General features: G+C 38.7%; 1 protein-coding gene across 1 annotated transcript; it reads left to right on the forward strand.

The window, feature by feature from the left end:
* Nucleotides 1-1,738: 1,738 nt before the first annotated feature.
* Nucleotides 1,739-2,841, forward strand: FAM122A (family with sequence similarity 122A). The gene has a single exon (XM_003782927.3). The coding sequence runs from the start codon at nt 1,766-1,768 to the stop codon at nt 2,753-2,755; it is 990 nt and encodes a 329-aa protein (XP_003782975.3). The 5' UTR covers nt 1,739-1,765; the 3' UTR covers nt 2,756-2,841.
* Nucleotides 2,842-18,520: the final 15,679 nt, after the last annotated feature.

An 18,520-nucleotide genomic window follows, 5' to 3' on the forward strand; every position in this document is an offset into this window, starting at 1 on the left:
AATCAACCATAACAATATCTAATTTGTAAGATTCCAGTGAGGATTACATGACACAATGGAATGTTTAAAGTGCCTTGCAGCAAGTTGGCACTTAGAAAATGCTTGTCCTTTCCACCTGCTTTTATTCAATTACTACTTTGGTACTCTTAATTTCTACACATCAAAATGTGCTCCTTCGTTATCTCCGTAAATTCCATACTGCATACTTCCATCTATGCAGTTTAAATAAAAAAAACTATGAGTCTTCTTTGAATAATCTATTTCTCTTACCATCTAAATTTAATACAGCTGCAAATCCTCTTGATTCCACTTCCAAAACATATCCTGAATTCATCTGCTTCTCCTCACTGCCAATGCTGTAACCTAGTCCAAGAATCTCTTGTCTGTACTGTTTCCATAGGTTCCTAATCCACGCTTCTGCCTTCACTGTTTCCACCCTTTTTCCACAGAGCCAAAGTGATATTTAAAACATAAATCAGATAACTTCAGTCCCTTGCTTAGAACTCCCCAGTGGCTTTTCATCATACTCAGAATGAGATTCAAAGTTTACCCTCTCCCCCTTATACTTCATCTGCACTGCCCATCTTTCTTTTCCTACTAACTCATCAAACTCATAGCTGCCTTGGGCCTTAGCGCTTGCTATTTCTCTGTCCTTGGAATATTAATTCCTCAGATTTCCACATTACTTTCTGCTGCTTGTCATTTAGATCTCAGCTCTATCTAATGGCCTCCTGCCTTCTGTCACTAGTGCTCCATCACACCGTGCTATTTTATTTTTTCCTAAGGCTTGCCACTGAAAATAGCCTACTTATATATCCCTTTTCCCCCAGTAAAAATTAAATGCCCTCATGTAAGGTCCATTTTGTACCTTACAGGTAGGTAGGGAGAAAAAAACCCAACCTCGAATGATAGAAAAATATACCTGCTTTTAATGAGATATCAAAGTTTGATGTTGGTTACGTAAGCGAAGGATAGGGTTTTATTTTAAAATTCAGAATCTGTTGGTTTTCCTTTAATCCCTCATACCTCACACGTATGCTTGTGCTGAAAATAGGACTGTAAATAAAACAATAGTAATACAATCCTAGGGTTTGGATTTTTTTCTCTAGCCTTCTAGGTAGTTCTAAGTTTACTCTTCTCTCCATCTCCTCCTCTACACTACCTTAGAGCAAAATACCATCCTCTCTGGCCCTATTCCTCTAAGTTTTGATCTCAGTGCCTTGTTCTCCAGAATGCAGCCAGTGAGCTTTTCAGTTGCTGTTAGACCTATGCTTGAAAACCTCTGTAGTTTCCATTGTTCTCAAGGTAAAAACTAGAATCCTCTCTTATCACGCCAGCCCTGCCTCTCGACTCAGGGCCACATTTGCTCCTCCCCTCCTGGTTCCCGCTGCCACCCCGCTGGGTAGCCTCAGCTTCCCGCTCCCACCGATGTTCTACACCGCACCCGTTTTGTCTACTTCCTCGGATTTCGGATTGTCCCTTCCTCTGGGAAGCCCTCCCTGATTAGGCCAATCTTATTCCCCGTCATGAAGCCCACCAGGGCCTCTCTCTCAGGGCTTGTATTTGTTTTATAATTATATATTCCTGAATACGATAACCTTAGTTAATTGTGCTAACGTGCGCTGGGGCTACAAAGGTGTTTGCAGTATTGACTAGCCGCCCCGCCACTCCTAGCCCCTCCCCCGAGGGCTTCGGCGCAGCTATTACGCATTAAGCGGGCGCCGCGAGCGCAGACTTAGCAGGCGCCTGCGCGAAGGGACGTCGCATGCGCAGAGAGGTGAGCTGGCTGACAGATTCTTGGTGGTGGTGGTGGCGGCGGCGGCCCTGGGCTGCGGGGAATGGGAGTCCTAGGGCTCTGACTGAGCACCGCCCCCGCCTCCCTGTCCGCGACATGGCTCAGGAGAAGATGGAGCTGGATCTGGAGCTGCCTCCGGGTACGGGCGGGAGCCCGGCGGAGGGCGGCGGCACTGCCGGCGGCGGGGGCCTCAGGAGGTCTAACAGCGCCCCCCTGATCCACGGCCTCAGTGACACTTCGCCGGTGTTCCAGGCCGAGGCGCCGAGCGCCAGGAGGAACAGCACAACGTTCCCCAGCCGCCACGGCCTGCTGCTACCGGCCTCCCCTGTCCGCATGCACAGCAGCCGCCTGCACCAGATCAAGCAGGAGGAGGGAATGGACTTGATCAACCGAGAGACGGTCCATGAGCGGGAGGTGCAGACCGCAATGCAGATAAGCCACTCCTGGGAGGAAAGTTTCAGCCTGAGTGACAACGATGTGGAGAAATCCGCCTCCCCGAAGCGCATCGATTTCATTCCTGTGTCACCAGCACCGTCACCCACTCGGGGAATCGGGAAGCAGTGCTTTTCACCATCCTTGCAAAGTTTTGTGAGTAGCAATGGATTGCCTCCAAGCCCTATTCCCAGCCCAACGACCCGATTTACTACTCGGAGAAGCCAGAGTCCCATCAATTGCATTAGACCAAGTGTTCTTGGACCATTGAAAAGAAAATGTGAAATGGAAACTGAGTATCAGCCAAAGAGATTTTTCCAAGGCATCACCAACATGCTGTCTTCTGACGTTGCACAGCTGTCAGATCCCGGTGTGTGTGTATCTTCAGACACCCTTGATGGAAACAGCAGCAGTGCCGGATCTTCTTGTAACTCACCAGCGAAAGTCAGCACTACCACCGACTCTCCTGTGTCACCTGCCCAAGCGGCCTCTCCATTTATCCCACTTGATGAACTATCATCTAAGTGATTCACGCATCCTGAGACTGTTTTGTGTTGTGTTTTTTCTTCTTTTTTTTTTTTTGCAATGGAGAGAGAGAGTAATCAAGTTGGAGCAAGCACTGAACTTTGTCAATTAATTTGAGGCTATTTCTTATTTGACCCTTTTTCCTTTTTTCTTTTTTCTTTTTTTTTTTTGGAATTTCCTGAAATGTTGTTATTCTAGAGAACTTTTATGTCAGGTTCCTGCGAATACCCTTGAATACAGTGTAGTAATATTTTCAGACGTTTTCACAATAAGTGTGTTGAAGCATACATCTTTACGCTGCTAATATGTCTAAATACATATGTTATCCCTCGATTTTTTTAAATAATTGAGAGCTCTATTTATTTATGGGATTATTAAGTTCTGATGAAAATATAAATGTAGAATTAATCAGCATAGTAAACTGGTGTTTTAAAAGTCCATACTTTATGCCCACACTAATTTTTAATGTTATTTTCCAGTGATTGCTAATTTCCATTTGATGAAGAATAATAATTTACCTATTTACAGCTTTTTAAAAACAATGTTAGTTGTAACATATCAATCTAGTGGTTGTCTATTTACCCAGGAATCCTTGAATATTTAATTTTCTGGGTTTGTAAGTGGATGATAAAAGAACAAATTATAAAAGTTTGCAACAAATCTTTTAAGTATATAAAAGTAAACATATTTAAGAAAAACATTTTTAATGAAATTTTAATAGTAATTCTAGTAAGTCATACAAATATAACTACTATACAGAAAATGAAAATTTTCTTTTTTTCTTTTTTTGACCAGAAAGTGCATTCTCTTGGGTATAATCCTAAAGCAAAATGGGATGGTGCCTTGCAGTCTTAGCCCACTGTACATAGGCTCAGGCTAGGCTCTTTGTACCATTGCAAACCTAAAACTTATTTAGATGTAGAAAATGTGTGGGAAGCCTTATTGAACTTCAACAGAGCGCCCAGGCAGACAATACTCTCAATCATTGGTATACTTTAAAATATTCAGTTGTGCCTCAGTTCTGAAAATTCTTGCCAACCAGGAGCCAGAGCAATTTTTGGCTACTTTTCTGCTCTGCCCATCTGTCACCTTCTTGGTTTTCCCTTGCTCAGGAAGTAGCTGTTTCCTTGCCAACAGGTCCTTCCTCTCCATCTCCCACCAAACTAGGGCACCATCTTTTAGACAAAGGTACAGTGTGACTCGGATTTCTAAAAGTGAGCATCAATAGGATTGTGAATTGTTTAACCTCTGTGGGTGAAAGCTACAAGTTGAGTTGACTGCCTTGGTGATACTGGTTAATTAAGGGTCGATGATTTGCAAGAGAAAATCAATGGAGAGTCACATAGGTAAATCATTATTTAACTTAGATTTTGTTAAAGGTAGAATTGTGGAATGTTCTTTTCTTTGCCTTTTACAGTTAAGACAAAATATTTAATAAGAATAGCAAATGTTTTTTATATTATACTTCTTTATACCTCATATATCTTCCTTAACTAGATAGATGGATAAATAGATGCCTAGATAAATACATAGACAAAAAGGGGAGGGGAAAGAAAATAAAAAACTCAAAAGACCAAGATAAAAGCTCTGACCTACTTTTTAAAGTTACTGTTTATAGAGACTTTTAACAATTATGTGAACTTTTTACAACTATGAGAATAAATGGAACTGGTCAACTCTTGACAGTTGCCTCAAGATTCAGTGAAATAACATTGAGGGTAAGAACGTATCCACAGGTTTAAAATTCTTTATTCTGGGTAAGAGTATTCCTGTGCTTCAGTTCCAACCTTGTTCCTCAGATTTAAACCTGTATATTCAACTTCTTGTTGGGTACTTTGACCTGCTTCCAGAGGTACTTTAACTTCAGCTTCTTCAAAACAAAATGTATTATCTTCTCAAAAAAAAAAAAAAAAAACATATTCTAACTTAACCTGTTCTTGCATTAACTAGATTGATGTCATCACTATCTAATTTCCTAAGCTAGAAACCACAGAAACATCTTTGACCTTGCCTTTTCCCTATCATATCCCACTTAATCACCAATCCTTATCAACTGTTATTCTGAAGTAAACCTCAAACTTCTGTCTTCTCTATCACCCCTGATTTAGTTTAAGAGCTCTCATTCTTACTTTTTGGTCCAATCTTCACACTGCCTCTATAGTGATCTTTCTAAAATATAAACTTGATTTTTATATGCTTCTCTATTTCCTACTGTCTGGGGAATGGTTTCCTCAGCCTAATATTTATACAATGTTCTTCATGATATGGCCATATTCTAAAATAGCTTTAATCCTTTCCTTATCTCCATTCTGATACACATCTTTCCTTCTTACTCTGCAAACACTACTTGATACTCTTTGAACATGCCATGTACTTTCACATGTCCATGCTTTGGATAGGTTGTTCCCTCTCCCTAAAATGCCATTCCTACCCTTTTTGTCCAGGCAAATCCTGTTTTCTTTTTATTGCATGTGAATTTAACCATGAAAGCAATGCTGAAGATAAAGTATTTAAACCACGTAGATATTTATATAGTAAAAAAAGGACGAAAATCTGCCTCTTTCTAAAATTCATCTTTCCTTCCCATAGGTAACTTCTGCTAACAGTCTGGCATATGTTGTACGAGATGTGTTACTCCATGTTAACATGTATGGACGTATAAAATGCAGGAAACCAACATGTCATTGATACCTCTTTTCCTTTCTTTTCCCTTTAATCATTCCTCAAACTTTACTGATTTTAACTTTTAGAATCTGTCTCCTAATTTCCATCTTTCCAGCCACCTGATCCAGGCTACCATTTTCCTCTGAGGCTTCTGAAGTAGCCTCTCAATTCCCATCTGTGCCTTTCACACTCGCTCTGGTCAGCTACCCTATTTGTTCTCCAGACAACACCTAGAGTCATCCTTTTAAAATTGCAGCTTAAAGATTTTCCATTTACTTCCTATTCTGTTCTTGTGAGTACACTAAAATATATGAATTCTGGCCTAGGAGCCCGTGAGGGAATTGCCCCTTAATTCTTGTTTTCTGTGCTTTACCCTCACTAGCTTGTTTTCTTCTCCTTAACTATATCAGGTTTTCTCCTTTCTAAGATCCTTTTACCAGATATTTTTTCCCTGAAGGTATGGAAACCTTTATTTCTGTAAAGTTATTCTGTATAGATGATAAGTTTTAAATCAGGTAAGGCTCTAAGAGTTTATGTGGACAATTTACATTGTTGTATTGGTCAGAACTTGAGTCATTACGCTGTAGAATGTAAGAACTTAGCTTATGTAAGAACTATCCTTCAAAAAACATCTTTGAGGTTTTGGTATTGCTAATTTATAAACTGCAAGAAGTCCTAAAGCAAATATTCACATTTATTTAAAGTTCAGTTTGTCATGTGTAATAAACCTCTGTGGTATATGTTCCTTTATTATAATTTGTTACAAACACAGTATAAATGAAAGAATTAAGTCACTAAATCTAAGGCTGATAGATGGCAAAACCTTTAAATACACTTAACAAAGATTGATTATAATCAAGAATAACCTGTATCAGATTCCCAGTGATTCACATTTATTAGTTCAGCTGGTTACATACCTACAGAGACCACTTCATTTTGCAGTAAAATGGGGAAAGAGTCAAGACTTACAAGGAAAACAGGTCTGAGAACTTTTGTCTTCTGGGTATGTTTATATATTAGAAAAAGTTTGAAGTTCCAGGAGAGGTGGGAGATGGGAATGATTGTCAGATAATGAACTAAGAAGATGATGTACATTTCCTGGGTAGCATCAGAGAACAGAAGAAACAGCTGACCTCAGAAAGGAGCTCTGGAAACACTTTTTCCTTCCAAAACAGGTGAAAAGGCTACCAAAGACATCAGTAATGTTGAACTGATTTGATATTGCAGGGTTTCGGGGCTATGGAGGAAGTTACGTGGAAAGCAGGAAGAATTTGTATCTGATTGCGTCTATTTTCCGATTATTGAGGAATCTAGAATATTTGAGAGTAGGCATGGAAGTGGATTTGGAAGTCTGAGTGAAATAAAGGTTTATTATTGCCTCTGTGAGCCGGGGTGACTTAAGGGCAACTAGAAGATATATTAGGTCACACTGGATGCCAGGTCACAGTTTGGTGAGCGGGACAAAAGAAGTGGGTTGGATTGGCTGGATTTGGTTAAGTGGGGATTGGTTAAGTGGGTACTAGATAAAGTTTAGTTAAGGGTTCTGCTGAAAGTGTAGATGGGCAGAAGCATTGAGAATGGTAAGAGAAGTCGAGGGTGTTGGGCTAGGCAACTTTTTTCCAGGTTTTACCTTATAATCAGCTGTGACAAAGTATACAGAATCTGGTCTCGCTGTTGAACTCTCACTCTGCTGGTTTTGTCCATATTTTTTTATGGCTTATTTTGTTTAGAGAATCAGCCCTAAAAGCAAGTCTTCAGTTCCACTTACTTGATTAAAAATTTATGTCAGATTGCTCACTGTAGCCAAGATGGAGTTCTTTGTACCTTCCCTAACTTGTCATTCAAGTAAAAAATTTCCTTGAAAGTTGAAATGATACTTATTTAAAAAGTAATTAAATGCTTGCCGTGTGTCAGGCCCTGTTCTAAGTGCTAAACAAATATATCAGTGCATTTAATCCATCATCCAAGGTAAGTGCTGTCATTACTCTAATTTTATAAATGAGGAAATGGAGACACAGAGGTTAAGTAACTTGCCCAGGATGTTAGAGCTGGGAGGTTGGCAGCATACTGTACAGGTTAAGAACACAGACTGTGGAGCCAAGTGGCCGTGGTGAGGACTGAATATGTCAGTGTATGTAAGGTGATTACAACAATGTTGAGCAATTTCTGTCGCCATGTCAATTGTCATTGTGGTGGTGGTGGTAATTGTTGTCTAGTTTCAACTTGCTCAGGAACCTCTTCTTTATCATCCTTACTGATGAAACTCCCACTTTCACACAGTATGCCATCCACCCACCGAGAAAGCCTATTCTTTGATAAGGTCAGTGGTTTTGATGTAAGAGACTTTTTAGACCGAACATTTTTCTCGTTAACTTCCACCATTTAATTCAAGTCCAGCTTTCTGGAAAATGTGAAGTAAGGCTTCTTCCTCTTTTTTAGGTGATAGTCATCTCTTTACAAATCAGACATACTGATCCCTCTTTTATGGCTGTTTCTTGCTTCCAGATTTTAGAAATCTTGAGCTGTTCCTTTAGTGTACTCTCTCCAAAATAAGGTTATCATTGCTTGGCCGCCAAAATTGTGATTCCTTCAAGACTGTGTTTATGCTCTAATATGGGAAGTGAGAGATGGCCTAACAACATTGAGTTTTTGCCAATAATAATAGTCAATACTAATAATTCTTGAGAATTCAATATGAGCCTAGACACTAGGGCTTTACACATATGAATTTATTTACTCCTCGTGACAACCTTGTGAAGCAGGTGCTATGAAGATTCTCATCGAAGAGATGAGAAGACTAAGTACATTTTCTCAAGTCTCTGTTACTAATCTTTTTTCCTCTTCACTTTAGGTCCTTTTGGTTTTTTGCTTATAAACAGAGCTTTTTTATTTGAGAGAAAGGCTCTTTTCCAGCTTCAGTAACTTTATTTTGCTTTATAGTACTGCTACATCTCTTTTGAATCAAATGGTATGTTTATTAAAAATGATGCCTTTAGGCCAGGCCTGGTGGCTCATGCCTATAATCCTACTACTCTGGGAGGTTGAGGAAGGTGGATTGCCTGAGCTCATGAGTTTGAGACTAACCTGAGCAAGACTCTGTCTCTACTGAAAACAGAAAATAGGTGGGTGTACCAGTAGGTGCCTGTTGTCCCAGCAACTCAGGAGCCTGAGACAAGAGGATTGCTCAAGCCCAAGAGTTTGAGGTTCCTGTGAGATAGGACACCAAGGTGTTCTACCCAAAGCCACAGAGTGAGACTCCATCTCAAATAATAAGTAAACAAATGAAGTCTTTAGACACTATCATCATATTAGAGGAAGATGGTGGGAAGATTTTTTTATTAATAGGTAAAATATTAAAGTGCATGGGAAAAAATATCACAGGTCCACTGCTTTACTTATTTATAAATTGAATTGCTATTTAAAATTATAAGGAAATTTTAGATTACTTTTATTGTTTTCTTTAGATACATACGAACATATATATCCTTATTGTTCTTAGATTATCATTCTTAGGGAAACAAAGGCTAGAACCAAGTTGACCCTTTTCTCCCTTTCCTCTCCAAAAATACAGTAAGTTAAAAAAATGTCTATTTTTTAAAGGAAGAAAGTAACAGCAGGATTCAAGGAATGGTCAAGCTTAGCTGTTCTTTCTCTCTGGGAAGTTTTCCCCAGATTAGATTTAAATTCAGAGGAATTGAGCAATCCTTGAGAAACTTCACTTCCTAAAAAAAAAATTTATTTCATAGAAAATCACTTCGCTATTGAATAAAAGGACCCCAGAAAAAGGGACCCTTCCCTTTGAATATATGTGTTGTTCTAGAATTGGTGCTTAGACTTCATTACGTGCTGTCACCTCCCCGCATTAGACATTTTGAAACAAACCATCAAAAGCCACAGTTTGTTCCAAAAGGTTAGTATCATTTTGAAAAGTTCAGTGAATATTTAAAAATCGCTTCAAAAATGACTTTTAGTTCTATATATAGCTTGTTTGTGAAAATAATTTTAGAGCAAGCTGCTTAGGCAGATAACATCAAATACTTGAGTCTTATACATGTACACCCAAACGTGTGTGTGCGTGTGCATGCGCACTTATGGACGTTTTTCTGTATGCTTGGAGCCATATGTAGCTTTCCCCCTCTTAGATTTCCTCTCATTTTCTCCTTAATTTTCTTAAATAGGTAGTTAAACTTTGTAAATGATGTCTAACTAGGTGTATGCTTCCATAGGTGCTACTGACTTGTATGTTAAGTGTTTTGCATTTTGATTTTGTACCAGCTGTCCAAATTTCAAGTCCTGCCCTAAAAGAGAAATATGTATTTGGTACTCGTACCTGGGAACTCCTTGTGCCTGATTTCTGTTTCTCCTTTTTGAATTTCTAAAATAAATACTTGAAGAGATGTGAAAGTCATTTACACATTTTAAGGCGACATGACTGAAACTAAAGAACAGAGTTTTATTTACCTGCAAAAGTTCAGTTCTGTATCAATGCCAGTATAATTTTGGATCTTGCCCAATCGCTTGCAGTGGCCCCCCAAACCAAACTAACCTCTAAGACTTGGCTAGCAAGGCATATTGTGAAAGAAGACAATTGAGAAAGATCTTTTGTGCCCTAGCAAAGTAAAATGGTTGTTTGAGGTAATCACTCCTGGGATTCAGGCAATCTTTTCCCTCTTGCTTTCGGAACAAAGAAAGATTTTTATGTTGCAATGCCAGGAGGATTACCGGAACTCTAGAGTCACAAGTAGCTATTGAGTGTTGGTACCTTTTGGAAAGAACAATATGAGATGTTGAGGAGGGAGTGGGAGTGAGGGGATGATGGATGGATGGGGTATTTCCTTTGGCATCATAAATGTTCTCTTGGACTATAATTGTGAGCTCCCTGTTGAGTAAAGAGTGACATTGAGACTGATTTCCTTCATTGTTTTACTTCGTTTAAGCTTTGGAGTTGAATAACAAAGCATTTAAGAATTTCTTACAGCCTCTTTCCCTTAATGTTCTCTTCTTTTGAATCTTTTGAAAAAATGGCAAATAATAAAAATGATAGTAATTGTCAGGTAACTTTGAGTCAAGAATTAAAATTATTAAGAGTGCTTTACCTTACCAATTTATACTGCATTTCTAAATCTGAACTAAAATTCCATACCTATTTATGTCGTCTTTCTCAAGGCCTCGTGGATTACACTACCTGCTATCAGATATTTCTAAAATGCAAACTTGAAAAGCAGGGTGCTGGGGCTCATGTCGGTAATCTGAGCACTCTGGGAGGCTGAGGGGAGTGGATTGCTTCAGCTCAGGGGTTCAAGACCAGTCTGAGGAAGAACATGACCCTCATCTCTAAAAATAGCCCGACCTTGTGGCATATTCTCTCAAAAAAAAAAATGAAATAAATAAAATAAAATGCAAAGTTGAATATGTAACTTTAATGACTACCCCTTAATGTTAAGATTAAATCACATTATGCAGTTATGAGTGAAAGAACCCTACCTCCACATATCTGCTGAATTCCCCTGTTTGAGCTGCACTGCGTACTCCCACATACTCTCTGTGCTTCCAGAAAAGCTGTGTCCTCTACTTGGAATGGCTCTTTGTCCCTATCAACCCTCTTTCCTTAACCTTAAAAACTTAACTTAAGGGACTCATCTTTCCCGATGTGTCTCTTTCCACCTGCCTCTCCAGCCCCAGTCAAGTGCTTTCCTCTGTAATCCTCTTGTACCCAGGGCTTCCCTCTGCAAAGGCAGTTATCAGGCTCAATTGTACTTGTGTGGTTTCTTATCTTTTTGCCCCAGACAAAAATAAGGACTAAACCTTTTACTTCTGACCCTAATACCTGTGCATAGCACATTATAGTTACCCTAGTTTATACTGAGTAGATGAATGAGTGAACAAATGGTACACACTGTTCTTTTTTGTTATTGGAATTTTTCTTCATGATTTTGCGGTCTTTGTGGTGAGACTTTATTTCTTCCCCTGACAACAACAGTGCCATTTAGAAATTCATTCAACAAACATTAAGCATGTACTAGCACATGCTGGCTTTTTAAGAGAAAGGAATGTAGTAAGATTCTTAGTGGAACAAGTCCAATCACGTGGCTAAGCTCTTTATAGTTTGCTAAGAGACTGGAAATTCATTAAGCCATTTTGATTTAAGCATGATTAGATGCCTCATGCTGGCTATTCTCTTACACAACTAAGACTCCTGACCTGTAGAACATACATTTTGCCTGCATTCTAAGGGTGAAAGGGGGGACAATGGTAAACATAACAAATAATGAGGACAGTAATAAACATAACAAATAAGTTAATTGCTACATATATATACACAAACTATATACACACATATATGTGTGTGTGTGTATGTGTGTGAAGAACAGCGAGGAGGTCAGGGTGGTGGAGCAGAGTTATTAAAGGGAAACATAGATGGAGGGGCTTAGAGAGGTGGCCCAGCTGCCAGCACAGATGGTGTAGGATTGTGTATGAAGAACATTGTCTTTGATCATGAGTGAGATGAGAGCCATTGCACGGGCTTAAACATAGGAGTGACATGATCTGTCTTAGATATTAAAAGAAACATCTGCTGTGTTGAGAATAGTCTCCAGGCTCTGCGCCTGTGGCTCAAGCGGCTAAGGAGCCAGCCACATACACCTAAGGTGGCGGGTTCGAATCCCCAGCCCGGGCCCGCCAAACAACAATGATGGCTGCAACCAAAAAATGGCCAGGCATTTTGGCGGCCTCTTTAGTCCCAGCTACTTGGGAGGCTGAGGCAGGAGACTCGCTCGCCCCCAGCCTCCGGGGGTTGCTGTGTGCATGATGCCATTGCACTATGCCGGTGGGGATAGCTTGAGGCTCTGTCTCAAAAAAAAAAAAAAGAGAATAGTCTCCAAGGGCAGGGTGGAAGCAGAAAGACCAATCAGGAGGCCATCCCACAATCCAGGTGAGAGATGATATGGCTTGGACAAGGGTGGTAGCAGTGGAGGTGAGAGAAGCAGTTAAATTCTAGATATATTTTGAATATAGAGCCAGTAGATTTTGCTGGTAGATTTAAGGTAGGCATGAGAGAGAGAAATTAAGGATAATTGCAAAGCTTAGGGCTAGAGTAACTGGGAGGATTAGAGTTACCACCAACTGAGATATGGAAATCTGTGGATAGAGTAGGATTTTTATTTTTTAAGTTGGGCTTAGGGGGGTAAGAGGCCTTAGTCGCTGAGTTTTGGATATGTTAAGTAAGCAATCTTTGTTAGACGTTCAAGTAGAGACGCCAAGAAAGCAGCTGAATATCTGAGTCTGAAGTTCAGAAAAGGCTTCATTGAAATACACAACTGAGAGTCACATACCTGAGATGGTACAGTCAGCTGAGCCGACAAGCTCTTGGAAGATAAATGTCAGCAAACAAGAGAGTAAGAACTGAACCTGGGGACACTGTGTGACATCAAAAGGTCAGGAAAAGGAAACAGAAGGAGCAGCCAGAGAGGTAGGAAAATCAGGAGTGAGGTACCCTAGAAACCATGTGCAGAAAACAGAGAGAAGATGGAGGGATCCCGTGTGTCTCCTGCGGCTAATCTGATAGTAAGATGAGGACTGGAATTTAGTAACATGCAACTTGCAAGTCGCCTGGATGAGAGTTCCAGACTTTTGGAAGTAGAGAGTAGCTAAAACAAAAGATAGTCTCCTTCCCCTTTCTATTGGTGAATTGTTATTGCTTCACAAGAAATACTCCTTTATATATATATTTACATGTATATAGGAATATTATATATAAAGGACTATTACCTATATGTAATCTTATATATCATACTTAATATATAATTCTATTATATGTAATATATATGATACATAAATATGTATATACATATAGATGTATGATTATAGTTTGAGGGAAAAAAATCAAGAACAAATGACAGTTTTCTCCCCATCCCCCCCTTTTTTGGCATTATTGTGAGGGAAGAACATTTAAGTAAGTAAGTATTTGTATTCGAAACGTTAGTAGATTTGTCTGGTTCATTTTATTCCCTTGTCACTTCTTTTTCTCCACTTAAAAATTGAAATGTAGTTCCACACCCGTGACACAATTATTTCTGTAAGTTTGGCCCAGTTTCTTAACCCAGGCCAGAGACATTTTCCTCTTCAATGAGTGCTGTGAATTTTCTTTTATAGTTCATTGTCCTCTGAGGTTTTATTTAGGAAGAGAGTTTTTTCTTCCCCCTTATTCTTTTTCAAAATTATTGCTAAACAGGGGGAGAGGAGAGGACCGGCAATGATAGGACATAAACAATGTTTTCTTCACTTTGAATTGCTAAAATTTTATTCTAATCATAAAATACCATCAGCTTCTTGTAAATTGGGCAGTCTGTCCTGATCCTTTACAGAAGAGGACTCAGGGACATTCAAGCCATATTTGTAACCAGCAGGGAAAAATGTCTTCTCATGGAACTACTTAACTTTTCCTGACATAGCATTTCTGTTTTTTAAGACTCCAATCCAGGACTGCTCACTCCACAGAGCGACCTCTGATTCTTCTGGCTCTAGGTAGTATTGGTTTTCCTCTGGATCACTGTCCTACCTGCTGAGCGTCCCCCTTTCTGTTTTGTTTTGTATATGTGTGTGTATGTTTTGTCTTGGAATGGTTAAAAGAGCTCAGCCTTTGCAGACTGGTAGGACTACATTCCAATCCTAGCCCCACTTCCAGCTTCTTTATTTTAGGCAAATTGCTTAATCTTTATTTGCATTGGTCTTCTCACCTGTTAAACTGGAGTGTTCCTACTTCAAAAAGTTATAAGGATTAGAAGAGAATTCTATCTAAATTATTCACAAAACTGGTCACTTGAATTAATGGAAGCCTGAAGAATGTATATTATATATAGAATAATTCCCTGTCCTTATGAAGGAAAGGACAATGACTTACCTTTCCTAATACCAGTTCTCATGTAGAGGATCAACTTGTTACTGGTTAGTGATGATACACATAATGCTTGGGAAATGTGGAATGCTGGCCCCCGGAAAAATGTGAAACGTGTATCTTAATGTATTTTTCACATTAGCAGATGTTTTAGGCTTTAGGAAATCTTGCATCCTCAACCTCTAGTGATGCTCAATGTAGGGAAGTGGTGTTGCAACTTCAGTGGTGTATTAAGTTAATGACCTTTCCTTTTGGTTTTCCTAACACTCGTGACGATTGCTCCTCCCCCATTCGTGTTGACACAGCCCAGAAATGAGAAGCAGGCTTCGCTTTTACCACAATCTGTCAACTTTTTGTATAATTAGGAGAGGAGCTGAAATGACTCTTTTAAGCAAACTTTCATAAGCCGTGTATTTTAATAGGGTGAAAAAAGATTAAAAGGAAGGTACCACATAGATTAGAATAAACAGGCAAATTATACTTAGTAATGATCAAAGTAGTGTGGGTTTCAGAAATTTTAGAAAATTCTGATAAGCAAAAAGAGCTATACTTTAATGAGATGCCACTGTTCGCGTTCTGATGTATATTTTACAGGCTTTTTCTATGATTAAATATGCATATGTGATTTTTCACACACAGATAGCATCCTACTATATATTCAGCTCCATAAACTGCTTTTTTCTATGTAATATACAGTGAATGTTTTAAATATATTTAATAGTTGTATAGTATTTTGTTCTATGAGTATTTCAAGGCTATTATTCCTTTTTTTCTCAATTGCAGACAATGTTCTGATAAACATCCGAACAAACTTAAAGAATTTAAAGACCCACAAACATTTCTTGAACTTGCCAGTACAAAACAGCTGACATATTAATTTCAACTCAGTTTTGTCTATTAACACATTTCCTTCTGAGTCAGTTTTCTGACGGCCGTGTTTAGAGCTCTTGTGTGTGACCAGAAAAAAAAAAAAAAAAGGTGTGGCTCTCTAAACATAATCTGTATTTCAGATTTTTTTCAGAAATCTAAGACAACCCTTTTCTTATTTGATCCACATCAGAGAGTTTTGGTCATGTCATTGGGAAAATGTCGCTCTGAAGTCTTCATCTCCTAAACCCTTGCAATCTGTAATTCGGGGTCAATGAGGTTGCCAGGAGGTCAGTGATCGTTACCGCTGCTGTGTCATTTTAATGGAAAATAAAAAACTGGTGCTTGGGGGCAGGAGGGCAAAAGGAGGAAACTAGAATTAGACATCCACAGATTTAAGGCCGCCACCATTTCCCGCTTTCATAGTTACAGCACCTTGAGATACCACATTGAAACATTTCAAAAATCCTAGTATCTTGACATGAAAACTAGCATATTTCTGTTTTGTGCACCTCAATGACATAAAAATTCTTTCTGATATCATGTTTGTCAGTTTTAGATTTATAAAATATGGTCCCTGTACTTAAAGATCTTAAGAGAAGGAATCAAAGAAGTGATTTAATTATTCTTTTTTTGAAAAACAAATGTCTGGTGAATACTTACTATATACCTGACACCGTGCTAGGGGCTGGGATTACAAAGAGAAGCAGACAAGTCCTTAAGTTGCTCTTGTTAGAGTACATGTATATATAAATTGAAAAATCTACAATGCTTTATAATACTTTATTTCAACATAAAGATTGCAATAGATGTATTTCCAAGATGCTACATGAACCCAGAGGAAGGAAATGCAAATGTGTTAATGGAAGAAGCAACTGTTTAACGGGTCGAGAAATGAATAGCATTCCTGCGGGACAGAAGTTGCCCATAAAGCGTTTCATGTAACATGTGCAAAGAACAGACTATATTCTAGGACTTTCCCACAAACAAGAATTACCATGTTCATTTAAAACACAGAGATGAATTCTTGGGTTAAGTTTGTCGTTATTCACTAACGTAATGTTTTTAGTTTTCTATATTTCTAATTTTTATGAAAACCAAATATCATTTATTCCTTTTAAGGAAATTATTAAGCCATTTGAACCTAAAAGATTAAATGAAATGGATGTGGCTTAATAAGGTAGTTTTGCAGCTATTTTCTATCTCAAGGACATTTTTTTTCCTGCCTTGGATTCAGGTGCTTAGAAATGAAGGCTTTAGATGCACAAAGAGATTGAAAGATAGAATAGACAAAGAATATATAGTTCAAATTATCTGCTGCATTTTTTGTGCTCTTACTAATATCCAAAAACTGATAAAGATCACCATGCACATCTGTTGGTCTCAGAATTGGAAAAGCCTTGGGCTGTACATTCTGAAATTTCAAACAAAGTAGATTTATAGTGGAAAGGAAACAGAGATTTAGACTAAATAGACATGCTGTAAGAGAGCCATAATGATCGTATTTAAATATTTTCCACATTAAATAAGACATGTGGTACTATTATGTTATTGCCATGACTTTTTTTTAATAAGTGAATTTGCATCCGTGATAGCTTTTTCAAATTCTCCATGGAGTATAGCCAATGTGACTATTTTGAAGAAAACAGTCTATTGGAGCCCAGATTTGAATTAAACTTCCTCAAAGTATAATGATTCCTTTATTAGCTTTGAGCTGTTTTATAAGGGATTTTTTTTTTTTAATTTAAGAAGGCTAATAAACAAAAGTCTGGAGAGTAATAATTGGGGTGAATTTCTAATGTGGTTATGAGACCAATCACTTGGTAAATATTTCTTGGGCCAGACAGTGAGTTTAATTAACAACCTTAGGTGTGATAGAGACCCTGGCTTCATGGAGTTTACATTATAGTGAGGAGAAACAGACAAAAACAATACATAATAAAATCATTGCTGATTAAAATAAATGTTAAGAAGGAAATAAACAAAAGGCTGTTTGTTAAAGCACTTTGAGAAGCACCTGTTGTGAGTGGATGGTCAGGGAGCAGCAAAGAGGGAGCACGTGCATGAGTCTGAGGGTTGGCAAGTTGGAGGACCCGCATAGGATGGGCTGAGGAGCAAGGGGAGTGGCTCCACACAACGTCTTGGAGGCCAAGCTAGGAAGTTGGGCTTTTACTCTAAGTGTAATGGGATGACAGTAAACGGTTTTTTTTAATAGTTTGATTTTGTCCTACTTATCTATTTTGCTTTTGTTACCTGTGCTTTTGGTCTCGCATCCAAGAAATCAGGTCTAAGCTAAATTGATTTCCTTTCTAAGCTCATTCTGACTATGGGGAGTGGAAGCAGGGAGACCCACCCAGAGGCTATTGTTAGTTCAGGCAAGAAATGCTAGTGACAGAGCTGAGGGGTAGCAGTGAGAATGGAGAGGAGAAGATGGTTTTGAGAAATCAGCAGGACTGGAGGGAGGGCCTGCTAAGGGGGTGGGGTATCAAAAATGACATGATTCTGGTAAATGAGGTTTAATGCTTGGGTAAAATGGGAATGAAATAACATTGGTTGAGATGGGAAGGTCAGCAGGGGCAGGCGAGAGCAGTTCAGGATGTGCCACATCTAATATGCCCATGATGACTGTGAAGGGAAGTGTCAATTGGACATACCAGTCCAAAGTTAAGGAAAGGGCTGAATCTAGCTAAAATTATACTTGAGATAACCATATCTGGCTTTAATTTAAAAAGCATTTGGAGGATAACTGATAGTACCGAACTTCTTTCTCTGTAGTACATCTCCTCTGCTCATTAGTGACTCAATTTAGGGCACATGCCAGTTGTGCAAATGAATGAAGTCCTTCTTGATGCAATTCGTATCAAAATCCCAATGGCATTTTTTATAGAAGTATGAAAAATAATCCTAAAAATTCATATAGAATCACCAAGAACACCCCCCCATAGCCAAAGCAATCTTGAGAAAGTAAAACAAAGCCGAAAGCATCATATTTACAGATTTCTAAATGTATTACAAAGAGACAGTAATCAAAAGAGTATGGCACTGGCATAAAAATAGACATATGGCCCAATGGAATAGAATAGAGTCCAGAAATAAACTCCTGCATATACAGTCTACTGATCTCGGATAAGGATGCCAAGAAGACTCAATGGGGGAAAGATTGGCTTTTCAACAAATGGAACTGGATATCCACCAGCTAGAAAACTGGATATCTACATGCAAAAGATATCTACAGGCCATAATGATCGCCCCTTATCTTCTACCATATACAAAAACAGCTCAAAATGGATTAAAGACTTAAACATAGGGCCTGAGAACTATAAAACTCTAGCAAAAAAAGCGAC

Source organism: Otolemur garnettii, unplaced genomic scaffold, assembly GCF_000181295.1.
Source record: "Otolemur garnettii isolate 467f Iridium unplaced genomic scaffold, OtoGar3 scaffold00006, whole genome shotgun sequence".
NCBI classification, from domain to species: Eukaryota; Metazoa; Chordata; class Mammalia; order Primates; family Galagidae; genus Otolemur; species Otolemur garnettii.

Bases quoted from the DNA above. Each gene is read 5' to 3' on its own strand.
- FAM122A (XM_003782927.3), top strand. From the start codon at position 1,766: ATGCGCAGAGAGGTGAGCTGGCTGACAGATTCTTGGTGGTGGTGGTGG.